The 13,425-nt window shown below is 34.8% G+C and overlaps 1 protein-coding gene across 1 annotated transcript in view; it reads right to left on the bottom strand.

The window, feature by feature from the left end:
* Positions 1–13,425, bottom strand: part of KIF14 (kinesin family member 14) — a 53,842-nt gene that overhangs the window by 18,578 nt on the left and 21,839 nt on the right. The window contains exons 16-21 of the mRNA XM_036086683.2: positions 11,047–11,194; positions 10,393–10,545; positions 8,706–8,832; positions 6,176–6,269; positions 5,286–5,418; positions 1,426–1,526 (exon numbers count right to left, since the gene is read on the bottom strand). Of these exons, the coding sequence (XP_035942576.2) occupies positions 1,426–1,526; positions 5,286–5,418; positions 6,176–6,269; positions 8,706–8,832; positions 10,393–10,545; positions 11,047–11,194 (756 nt within the window). The remainder of the gene's footprint in view (positions 1–1,425; positions 1,527–5,285; positions 5,419–6,175; positions 6,270–8,705; positions 8,833–10,392; positions 10,546–11,046; positions 11,195–13,425) is intronic.

Below are 13,425 nucleotides of genomic sequence, written 5' to 3' on the forward strand. Positions count from 1 at the left end.
GAAAAGGTCTGGAAACCCAATGAATTCTGAGCTGCAGCTGAAGGTGATGAAGTTAAAAAAAAAGAGAGAGAGAGAGAGAGAGATTTAACCAGAAAGATTCTGTTTTGATGCAAAAGAGACGCAATATGGCGTAGCAGTCAAGAAAATCAGGACCTTTGGAGTCACTCAATCCTGGATTTGAGTACCAGCTCTTCCTTTATCAGCTCTGTGAGTTTGGACAACTTATAACCTCTTTAAATCTTCAGCCCCTTCATCTGTAAAAGGTGGGTAATGACAGCACTAACCTCATAGTTTTGTGTAAGAACTACATGAGATAATACTTAGCAAGCACTCAGTCAATGTTCTTGATAATGATGATGCTTCTGTTGGATGGATGAATGCCACTGACTCTTACATCCTGAAATATCCCAAATCCCTCCTTCCAAGTTCTAGACCTGAATATATGCACTTGGATGTTCCCTGGGAATCTCAAGCCCATCGTGTTCAAAAATAAACTCATCTGACTCTCCACATCAGGGAACACCACCTTCCCTTAGCCAGTTACCCTTGTTAGACAGGGATTCACCCTTGAGCCCTTTATCACCCTCAACTCCACAGCTAGCCAAGTCCTTATTGATTCTTCCTCTTGAATATGTATAAAACCGCACTTTCCTCTCCAGTCCTTCTGCCTGACCTGATTTTGGGTCTTTATCAACTGTTCTTCTAGTTTCTTCAATTCCTGGTCTTCAGGACAGAGAGTATTTTTTATTCATCTTTGTATCCTCAAGAAATAGCAGACAGTCTTGTTTCAAAACCAAATGAAGAAGTATTTATTTAAAAAGAAGTCTTTGTTTAAAAACCAAACTAAGCAGCTAAATTGGTTCCAAGACCAAGGCCTTTCTATTATACCATTTTGCCCCTCTGTAATCTAAGCATCTGAGGTCTAAACGGAACTAGTTTTTCCTTGAAAAGCATTTATTCACTGTGGAAGTCTTTTATGCTTTTAGTTAATAAGCAGCATTTGTCATATATAGAAGTTCTCTATCACCATGATTTATTCTTCTGTGGTGCTAACTTGACAGCATTTAAAGTTCTATAACTTACAATAAAATATCATAGAATATGCCAAGTTCTTGAAAAAGGGTAATTTAAAAGTAATAAAAACTATTCATTTTTATAGGAAATTAGATTTATGCTATTCTAAGTCGCTCTTAAGACTTATATGGTGAGATGCTGACCATTTTTGTTCCTATTCTAACTGACTGATATAAACAATTTAATGCCCCAAGTGCTGTAATTTGATCAGTAACATACTATTTCTCTTATATTACTGGGTTCCCTGCACAGACATATCCATTATGACAATAGATAGTTCTTTTAAAATAAGGAAATGATATATATATATGTATACCCAGAACAAAAACAACAATAACAAAATGTCTTTACCTCCTTCTAGAAAAAGAAGAAACTGGTGCATTTGTAATGTCAGGTTCCCATTCATCTTCAGGATCACAAAAGACATCTTCACTCTTGTTACTATTATTACTCTAAGAAAAATAAAATATATGGTTTCTATTAATTTGGGTTAAAAAATATTTAGCAACTGGGGCACCTGGGTGGCTCAGTTGGTTAAGCGTCTGCCTCCAGCTCAGGTCATGATCCTGGGGTCCTGGGATTGAGCCCCGCACTGGACTCCCCGCTCAGCGGAGAGTCTGCTTCTCCCTCTCCCTCTGTCCCTCCACCAGCTCATGTTCTCTCTCTCTCTCAAATAAAATCTTTTAAAACATGTTTAGCAATTAAGAGAAAACAAAAGTTTAAATTTGTTACATTTAAAATTTAAAAATTAGCAAAATTACAGGTTGTCTGGCAGAAGTCTAAAAATATCATACATTTTGGGGTGCCTGGGTGGCTCAGTCAGTTAAGCATCCGACTCTTCATTTCAGCTCAGGTCATGATCTCAGAGACCTGAGATTGAGCCCCGCATTGGGCTCTGCACTCAGCAGGGAGTCTGCTTGAGATTCTCTCTCTTCCTCTCCCTCTGCCCCTCCCCCCACTCGCACTCTCTAATAAATAAATCTTAAAAATATCACATTCCTGACAAAACAAAAAATCAAGCACATGATGCTAGAAATTGTATTGAAAGAGCTCTACTAATAAAAGCACAGAAATCATTAAATGATTAAAAAACATAAACTTGGGATATAGAAGACACTAAAAACAGAAAAGATAAATCCTCAGTAGAAAAATAGAAGAAGGGGGGTTGGGCAATGTGTTAGCCTCGTGATGGGTATTAAGGAGGGCATGTACTGAATGGAGCACTGGGTGTTATATGCAAACAATGAATCATTGAATACTACATCAAAAACTAATGATGTAATGTATGGTGACTAACATAACATAATAAAATTAAATTAAAAAAAGAAAAAGAAAAGAATAATCTGACAACATTAAGATTCAATCACTCCCTGGTCGAATATATTAATCATGATAATAATCTGAATTTTAAGTATTTAAAGTTCTAGCAAAATACTATACATATAGAGCTTGATTTGAAATAGTATAATTATATAGAAAAATAATCAAAGAATATTGCAACAGTTGAAAGTAGGAAGTAAGATAATAATGGTTAAGTCACCTACCACATTTTAATGTATATGATAAGGCAAGAATGATCAAATGACTTCAATACAGTTTTTTTGTTGCTCTAATTACACAAGCAATCCACATTCATTGTAGGAAATTTGGAAATTATTAACACGTATAAACACACAAAAGTGTAACCACTCACAAACCCATCATTTAGAGATAAACACTCAGTTCCTTTCAGTCTTTTTGGATTTCCTGTTATGAATAATATACCTTGCATTCCTGGAATTAACCTTACTTGATCATGGTATAAGTATTCTTTGAGTATATCTTTGGGTTTGATTTACTGACCTTTCTTTCTTCCTTTCTTTCTTTTTTTAAGATTTATGTATTTATTGGCAAGAGAGAGAGTTCATGCAGGGGGGAGGGGCAGAGAGAGAGGGAGAAAGAGAATCCCAAGCAGACTCTGAGCTGAGCACGGAGCCCGACACAGGGCTTGATCTCACAACCCTGAGATCAGGACCTGAGCCAAAACCAAGAGTCAGACACTTAACAAATTGCACCACCCAGGCACCCCTGATTTACTGACATTTTATTCAGGATTTTTATAGCTATGTTCATATGAAGATTGGTTTGTAATTCTCTTATGAATCATCTTTTCAGTTTTTGTGGTTTTTGTTTGGTTTGATTTTAATCGGTTAGGTTAGCATCATAACTGTGACACTTTATATCCTTTGCTATGTTCCAGAATAGTTGAAACACAATCATATTTATCTGTTCTCTTATTTACTTATTTATTTATTTTTTTAAGTACGCTCTACACCCAAATGGGGCTTGAACTCATGACCCTGAGATCAATAGTCACATCCTCTACCGACTGAGCCAGCCAGGCACCCCGGTTCTTCAGTGGTTTAAAAAAGCTTCCCCATGGGGCACCTGGGTGGCTCAGTCATTAAGTGTCTGCCTTCGGCTCGGGTCATGATCCCGGGGTCCTGGGATCGAGTCCCACATCGGGCTCCCTGCTCGGCGGGAAGCCTGCTTCTCCCTCTCCCACTCCCCCTGCTTGTGTTCCCTCTCTCGCTGGGTAACTTTCTGTCAAATAAATAAATAAAATCTTAAAAAAAAAACAAAACCTTCCCCATAAAACTGATTGGGAGCCACACCTTTTTCTTTTTGAGACTAATTTGTTGACAAACTTTTCAATTTATTGCATGGTTATTCATCCATTAAGCTAAATTTCATAATTGATCTTTTTCTAGAAAGTCTTTTCTTTCTAGAAAATTATAAAATTTATTAGCGTAAAGTTTTACATGTAAAATAATTTTTAAATGCTTTTGTTATCTTTGTATAAATGCCATTGCCCATTCCTAAAATCACATGTTCATCTTTTTAAAGAACCAGAGCTTGAGTTTAATTTCTAATTTATCAATTATTGCTTTTATTTTTAATCATTCTTTCATTTGCTTTGCTTTGTTTTATTTTGTTATTTTCTAGATTGAGTTAACTAGTTTATTTTCATTTTTCCATTACACGAATCAAACATTAAGGATATAATTTGACAGCATCCTGTGTAAGCTTTTACATATATCTCCATTATTGTTATATCTAAGTAGTATAGAATATAATTCTATATAGAGTCACATTATATAAAGGTGAGATATTTAACAAATAGTAGCAACAATTTAATACATATTACAACTATTTATTAAATGCTTTAGGGATACTAAAATAATCATATGGAGAAAAATTACTTTTACATCCATACCTCTCACAATATACTATAACAAATTCTATGTGACTCACAGAGGTAAATGTTTACAAAAAATTAAAAGTAAACAGAGAAATGGACTATATTTCAGTAAGAAGATCTCCAGATTAATAGACAGATTCAAATATACCAGATTTAAAATGCCTGTATAACAAAATAAAACCAAGAAAAAAGTCAGTGTAATCAGGAAAAAAATTATTATAAATATAAAATAAAGGTTTACTATCAAAATATATTAGAACTTTTATAGACATATTAGTTCATTACCCATATTTCAAAAGTGTGAGTAAAATTCAAAGGACATGAACACATACTTTACCTATAAAGAAACGAAGAGTCAAATCCTCAGATTCACTAATTATTAATACATAAATTAAAACAAACTGGTAACCTTGGTAAATGGCAATATTTCTGACAAGTAATTGTTATTGAACATCAAAATGTAATAAAAAATCATATTTTGGGGTACCATTTTAGAAAAGAGAAAACAAGGAAAAAGATATTAAAAACTAATATGTGTAAGGATATTTTTAGTTCTATTAAAATAGCAAACAACTGGTAACACCGAAAAGCACAGCAATGGGGAAATGTAAAGTAATTATGTAAAAATGCACATTATAGGCACTGAAGATAATTACAAATGATGCAAAGTGCTTTATATCTATCAAATTTCTTCTTCTCTTAAGCTTAAATCTAAAATCTTGAAAACACACAATTATAACTGTGAACAGATTCAGCACTAAATTTCTCTATTACAGGTATAACTATATTAAATCAATAAAACCCCATCTACAGGCAAAAGTAAAGTAAACATACATAATTGTTAATATTGGTTGGTTTGGGTAATATAAATTGCCTTTTCCTTTATTTGCCAAATTTTCTTTACTAAGAACACGTCACTTGTATATTTTTTATTTCAAAAATTTACAGAGATTTTAATAATATTCCAAACCTCATAAAGTTCTTTCATTGCTGCAAGCTTAGATTCAAACTTTTCCAGACTCCAGAAAGTTGAGATCCCTAGTTGTAGGTTACGAACACGAACAGAAGTGTCAGAACTACTTCCTTTATCTGATACGTCATGTCTGAAAGAAAAACCAAAGAAAAATGCTTATCCTAAAACATACATACCCATTTATAAGAGTTTTCTGAATTAAAATAACTTCCATAAAAGTTCAGTCCACTGATTAAATCTTTCCATTGTTAAGCATTTTTATTACAATGAAAAATCATGTCTAGTATATACTATATAAAAATAACTTCTTACATAAAAATTTTAAAAATCAAATTCTAATTAGGTATATTTCCTTCCAAACATGTAATACTAGTAAACTTGCAACTCAAAAGAAGCTAAGTAGGGCGCCTGGATGGCTCAGTCGTTAAGCATCTGCCTTCGGCTCAGGTCATGATCCCAGGGTCCTGGGATCGAGCCCCACATCGGGCTCCCTGCTCCGCGGGAAGCCTGCTTCTCCCTCTCCCACTCCCCCTGTTTGTGTTCCCTCTCTCGCTGTGTCTCTCTCTGTCAAATAAATAAATAAAATCTTTAAAAAAAAGAAGTAAATTCCTAAAACACCTAAAACTATTCTGTTTATAAAATTACTTATTTTATAAACATACTTAGTATATTTAGTATGGTATGTTAATTGTTGAAAGTCTTTTACTCCAGAGTGAGCTCTAAAGGGGAGTCCAAATGTGTCACTGGGAATTCTGACACTGTTCTCTCCTAGACAGGCAATATAGATACTATGTCCTTGCAGAAATTAAATTTAGAAAGCAATCATATGAAGGTCAGTTAGTTTAAAACAAAGAATTACTTTATAATTAGGCTAATAAATTGCTCACCTGCCAAAAACATAACATTTTTTAAATTTGCTGCTGATGGCATTGGCTTCCTGAATCATCATTGAGAGTTTCATGGAGCTCCAATTTGTCTGAACTAGTAGAAAACACACAGAGATGATTCAAAAACCATCTATGAGCCCTGACTTATATCACTAGGCAGAACAACTCCTGAAAAAAAAAAATATTGATTTTAAATAAATGGTTTTAACTATTGCAGAAAGTAAGGGCAATATTTGAGTGGCTTCTCCTCAAGCCTGAAATAAAATATTCTTCATAGAAAGAATATTTCTATGAAGTCTTTCACCTGTGGAGACACAGTAAAAAAACTGAAAGTGATGTAGAAAGTTGATACAGAAAGGATTTTGTAAGAGAGGAAATGCCAAAGACAATGCTTTGTCTCCTAATATCTTTAAATATTTTTTTCTGATTAATTTTTTCTTAATTTCTAATTTGTTTAAAGTATTGGGTAAAGCATACTACAGCCTTACTTATATAGAACCACAATCCTTTTTTATTTTGCCTGAAAATTAAAACAAACACATATTTCAGGACATCAAAACAAAAATGGGAAATAATTTGGCCACAATTCCATTTTCCTAATTTAAAATTAAAATTTTATCATAAATATTTTCTATATCACCCAAATTTATCACCAATTTTCCATCAGAACATTTTTTTGAAAGGATAAAATTCATTATACACATGCTAAAAAAAACAAGTATTCATTGCAAGACCCTGTTTTTAGGCTCTAAGAAGAATAAAAAGATGTATTAGTAAATGTATTTATTTACTTCTTACAATAGATATAACAAGCATTAATAGTTTCAGATTTATTTAAAAATAGAAGTTATACAATACAATACAACTACGAAGTATTCTAGCTAAAAATTTGAATCAGAATCTGACAGGCCTGAAGAAATAGCTCTACCACTTTATAGGGAATATAGGGGCAGAGGAACCTGTTAAGCAACACCATGTAGATACAACAGCAAGATCCAGAATGTGGGAAACTACAAGATAAATAACCTGATTTCTTCAATAAGCAAATTACAAGAGGAAGGAGAGAGATAAGAAAGGCAAATTTACAGATTAAGAGACTTAAAAAGGGGCACCTGGGTCACTCAGTCTGTTAAGCATCCCACTCTTGGTTTTGGCTCAGGTGGTGATCTCATGGGTCATGGGATCTGTCACTTTGGGCTCTGTGCTCAGCAGGGAGTCTGCTTGGGCCTTCTTTCCCTCTGCCCCTCCCCCACCCACTTGTGCTCTTGCTCACTCTCTAAAATAAATGAATGAATAAATAAATAAATAAATAAATATTTTTTATAAAAATGGGGGTGCCTGGCTGGCTCAGTAGGTAGAGCATGTGACTCTTAATCTCAAGTGAGTTCAAGCCCCACTTTGGACGTGGAGCCTACTTAATAAAAATGAAAAATAAATATAAAGAGACTTAGGGGCACCTGGGTTACTCAGTTGGTTAAGCGTGTCTGACTCTTGCTTTCGGCTCAGGTTGTGATCTCAGCGTCCTGAGATCGAGCCACGAGTCAGGCTCTGTGTTCAGCTCAGAGTCTGCTTGAGATTCTCTCTCTCTCCCTCTGCCCCGCCCCCCCATCCCTGCTCACGCAGGCACTCTCCCTCTCTCTCTAAAATAAATAAATAAATCTTTAAAAATAATAATAAAAAAATCAAATAAGACTTACAAGGCATATCTACCAAACACAATGTGTGGATCATGTTTGTATCCTGACTCAAACAAACAAGATATAAAAAAAATGTATGGGAAAATTGAATGTAGGCTAGAAATCTGATGAGTATAAGAAATTATTATTCATATTTTTAGGTTTGATAAAAATATCATATCATGGTTATGCTTAAAGAGTGACAGAGAAAGACAGAAAAGAGAGTCCTTATCCAATGCAGAGATACATAGTGAAGTATTTACAGATCAAATGATATGATGTCTTGGATTTGCTCCACAACAGTCCAGGGAGGCAAGGGGGCTGGGTACAGCCAGAACAAGACCGAACATGTGTTAGAAATTGCTGAAGTTGGATGATAAGTATATAAGAGTCTGTTGTAGTAACCTCTCTACTTTTAGAGTTTGTTTGAAATTTTCCATAATGAGAAAAAGTCATTAAAAACATGCCATGTTCTATACAGCAATGTAGAAGTATACACAAAAAATAACATCTAAGTGAAAAAGAAGATGAAGTACCCAATGATTTAGTCCAATCTAGATGTAAGACCTAAAATATTAGAATAAGAGACTGCATTTTAAAAAACATGTTACACATTAAAGTATCACTTGAAATTTTCTTTACTATTTGCTTATGTAACTAAATATTCTAAAAACTGAATATTCTGAAACAATCATGCATACAAATTTATTTAGATCCAAAAAGGCCAGCAACATCCAGAATAAACCATTTTTAATATATAAAGGCAACCAACTCTAACATTTTAGTAATTATATCATAAGAAATAACATACACAAAACTTTAGAAAATGCCTGCTAAAATCATCATATACTCACTTAAAAAAGTTTTATCTCTATTACTTTGATTTTGCTGTAGTATTTGTACTTCTTTAGCAATTTTTTGCTTCTCAGTTTCTAAAGCTTCCAGAATTCTTGCATGGCGGATGCTATGGTCTTCTAAAGCCTAATTGATATTTATTCATATAGACCCATACATGAAAATATACAAAGAGAGAAATTATAATTGATAATGGTAACACAGCATACTTAAACTTCATTTTACAGTACACATTTTATTAAGCATACAAGGCCTTTAAAAAGTGATTTATAAAATATCTTTATAAAATTTGACCCCATAACAAAATCATTAGGAATTTTTGATGACATAAATTAATCTTATTCTTCCCATTGACAGGAAGTAAAAAAACCTTTAGGGAAAAAAAAAGGGAGAGAGAAAAAACTGCTCAAAAGAGCCCACATTCAAGAACATTTGTTGACCAAATAAAGTTAAATTTAAAAGACACCACAAAAACCTTATTTGCCACAAAGAGACCTTATAACAGCCCATTTATAATTACTGTTTTCAAGATTTAAACAGCTCTGTTTTTTCTTCTAAAACTCTCTCAGGTGGTTCACTAGCTACTTTGTGTCCTAGAATTAACTTGTTACATATTATCACCATATTATAGTATAAGAACTTTGGGGTTACCAGGGGTATTTTCTTCTACCCCCACTCTCACTACAAAACTTGGAAAAAAGAAAAATAAAATTGCTATTCGAGGACAAAACTTTGAGATTAAGATATAAGGAATCAAAGCAGAGATGAAAACAGTGCTGCTCAAACTTTAGTATTTGTCAAAATCCCATGCAAGACTTGTCAGAATAGATCTGGGCCCCAACTCCAGAGTTTCTGACTTAGGAGTTCTGGGGCCTAAGACTGCATTTCTAACAGTAATGCTGATTGATGTTGCTGGACTAAAGACCATATTTTAACAACCACTAATATAAGAAGAAAGAATACCCAAGAAGGTTGTTAAAAAGGTAACTCAAGATATTAAAATACTGACAATCTGGTTTTATACTTCAGTCTTCAGAACTTGATTAATATGAGTCAGCCCCTGAAACATGACTCTGCCCTCACTGAGATGATAAAAGTTTCAGGGCCTGAGCTCTTAAGACTGGGGTAATGAACACCCTACTCTGAGTTCTCTTAGGAGTCACTCAGGCAAGGAGACTGCTGGTCACACTTTCCATGGATGGAAATCTTTAAAGATAATAATAAAAAAATAATTCTCCATTCTGACATGAGGATGTGACCCAGTATAAGAGCTGTGCCTTTCTTCCTTCTACACATTGTACCCTAGCACCATTTCATTCATTTACATTATTTGGCCTGATGGATCACAGGATATTTGTGGAGGCATAAGAGGGGAAAACTGTAATGGAACCAGCTCAAAATAAGAGCTCTGTCCCTTTCAAAATGTTTGTGTGATGATGTGTGAGCAGAGCTGGGAGCATTACCAGGTTGTAAGCTTTCAGGCAAGGAGAGCCCTTCTCGTAAAAAAATAAATAAGATAAATAAAATGATCTTAACTCCCTCAAAAAAAGAAAAAAAAAGAAGAAGAAGAGCCCTTCTCATCAGGAGACCCGGATTCGGCCATCTCCTCCTAGGTACCATGAGTTCTTAAAAAAAAAAAAAAATCCTGCTGTTGCTCAGAGCCAACTATTTACAAAATGAAATTACCTGTTTTGCAGCCAAAGTCTCCATTTCTAATCGCTTTTTGTTGACATAGATTTCCTGTTCAAGTCGCTGTTTTGCCTTTTCTAATTCCTCAATTTTGTCGTTAGCCTTTCGGTTATTTATTTCCTGCATTTTCTTCCTTTGAGCCTCTTCCTTCTTTAAAGAACAATAATAAAAAGTAACGGGCAAAAACACACTAGTTTTTTTCAAAAATAATATAAAAAATGTACAAGAGTCCATTTCTTTAATCAATGTATAAGAAATTGACTCATCAATAGAAAAGTTGCCCCGTAGTTTTTCTACCTCATTCAGCTTGACTAATATAACTTAAAATAAGTATCACTAGTCAAACCTTCCTGAGCATGTTCCTCTAAAATGGGTTGTGGGAATGCAAGATGACCAGGAAACCAGAGAGCCATGGGCTCATGTAGGTGGAGGACAGAAGCTTCTCTATTTTTCTTCTTCTTCCAACAGCTATTTGTCTACTACTAACTTGCTTCCTAAAGTAAAATTAAAGAGGGCCAAGACTCACTTGGCTTTGACTCTCTAGTCTTTGATATTCCCCCAGTTTCTTTCTAGGTATATACTCAATTTTACAGGCAATATATCACTTAGGGTGCACGAGCAGAGAAAGAAAAAACCAATTCTGCCTTTTACCAGTTCTGCTTCCAATGCTCTTATCTTGCTTTCATATGCAGCTTTTTGAGAAGAAAGCTCTTGCTGAGCCATTTCTTTTGCAATTTGGATTCCTTGCATCATTTCTTCCTTTGCTCTCAATTGTGCCTCTTTTATTTCTGCTTCAAGTCTACAAAGTAGCAAAATATTCACAGGATACATTGTCAAGAATCCTTTATATACCATAGTAGTTCTTAATCAAATTAAAATGTTTTCATTAAACAAAAATTTAAAACTCAACATTTAATTTCTGACACCATCAACAGTGTTCTTAAATTTTTATTGCTTTTAGAATGGCTTATGCAAAACAGCATAAAAGGATGAAAATTTGCTTATTTCTTAGTTACTATAGCAGATGCCTGATATTTAAGTAAATATATTTTTCTAATCCTTTCTTTTTTTTTTTTTTTAAGATTTTATCCATTTATTTGAGATAGAGCGAGAGAAAGAGCGCAAGCAGGGTGGAGGGGCAGAGAGAGAGGGAGATGCAGGCTCCCCAAGAAGCAGGGAGCCCAATGCGGGGCTCAATCCCAGGACTGGGAGACCACGACCTGAGCCAAAGGCAGATGCCCAACCAACTGAGCCACCCAGGCGTCCCTATATTTTTCTAATCTTAAAGAAAATAAGTTATATAAAAATATTATGTCATAGTGAACATTGCAGTAAACATTATAGTTAACATTACAAAAAACACAATAACGGTAATTTTTTTTTGAGAGAGAGCACATGCATGCACGTGTGTGCACATGCGTGCACACAGTGCGGTAGGGGCTGAGGGAGAGGGTGAGAGAGAATGTCAAGTAGACTCCAACTGAGGCAGAGCCCAAAACGGGACTCAATCTCATAACCCTGAGGTCATGACCTGAGTTGAAATCAAGAGTTGGATGCTTAACCAATTAAGCCACCCAGATGCTCCCAAATAAGGGTATTTTATGTTTAACAATGGTTAGAACAAAAATTGTATTTCATATATCAATAACTTTTAATTCATGTTTAGGTCATAAGTTAGGGAAAACATCGAAATAACTAAAAATGTTATGAGAGCTGATAAAATAGATTGTATATTTTCAACCATCTATAATAATTTGACATTTTGGTAAGTTAAAACATTAAATTAGGTTTGTCATCTTTCAATATATAAGGGAAAAGCATCAAGGAGTATAAAAAACTAAAAGCTTGTTTCTTCTCAATAAAATCAATGCTCTAGGGGCACCTGGGTGGCTCAGTCAGTTAAGCATCTGCTTTGGCTCAGGTCATGATCCCAGGGTCCTGGGATCAAGCCCCACCTTGAGCTCCCTGCTCAGTGGGGAGCCTTCTTCTCCCTCTCCTTCCTGCTTGTCCTCTCTTGCGCTATCTCTGTCGCTCTCTCTCTCAAATAAATAAATAAAATCTTTAATAAAAATTAAAAAAATAAAATCAATGTTTTAGCAACTACACTGTATAGAAATTTCCATTCCCAATTTCACTGAAAAAAAGAATATCAAAAGAAAGAAGGCTAGTGGTGACCAGGGCCTGGGGGGAACAGGCAGGGGGTGGGGTTGAGGGGGACAATGGGGAGTCACAGTTTAATGAGGACAGAGTTTCAGTTTGGGATGATGAAAAAAGTTCTGGAGATGAATAGTTTGATGGTTGTACACACTGTCAATATACTTAATGCCCTTGAAATGTATATTTTAAAATGGTTAAAATAGTGAATATTATGTAACATATATATATGTTAAATGGTTAAAATAGCGAATATTATGTAACATATATACACAATTTTTTTTTAAAAAGAGCAAAAGCAAGTTCAGACTTTTTAAAAGATAAGGTAGGATTAGCCCAGTCCATACTAGTCATTCTGATTCCTCCTCCCTTCATCCTTTCTGGTCATCAAGTGTGGTTGATTCTTTCTCCTTAATACTCTCTCTGACTCAACCACACTGTCCTTCTCTTACTTCAACAATCTCTGAACAGCATTTGCAAGCTATACTTGCTCTGCCTCTAATTGGTTTTCCAGACTTAGGTCATGGGGAGCTCTAAAACTGTGATTCTGTCAGGTCTCTCTCTTGTCTGCCTAATATCGTTAATGATTCCATATCCTTTAAGATAAAGTCCTAACTCGTTAGTATTTATTTATGTATACTTTACCTATTAGTTTACAAGGATACTGTTTAAATCAGAAATCCTACAATATTGCATGAGCTAAAGATGGGGTAAAGAAAACAAAAAGGTTACACTCCCCCATCCCGCTGGCTAACTTCCAACGGTCTCTGGGGACCCCATTCCAGGGGATGTCTTCTTGTCCCCTAGAAAACTTTGCTGATTCCTGGCCAGGACTAGGAGTCACCCCTCACTCCATAAACTGCACACAGTGCAGGA

Source organism: Halichoerus grypus, chromosome 7 (genome assembly GCF_964656455.1).
Source record: "Halichoerus grypus chromosome 7, mHalGry1.hap1.1, whole genome shotgun sequence".
Taxonomy (NCBI): domain Eukaryota; kingdom Metazoa; phylum Chordata; class Mammalia; order Carnivora; family Phocidae; genus Halichoerus; species Halichoerus grypus.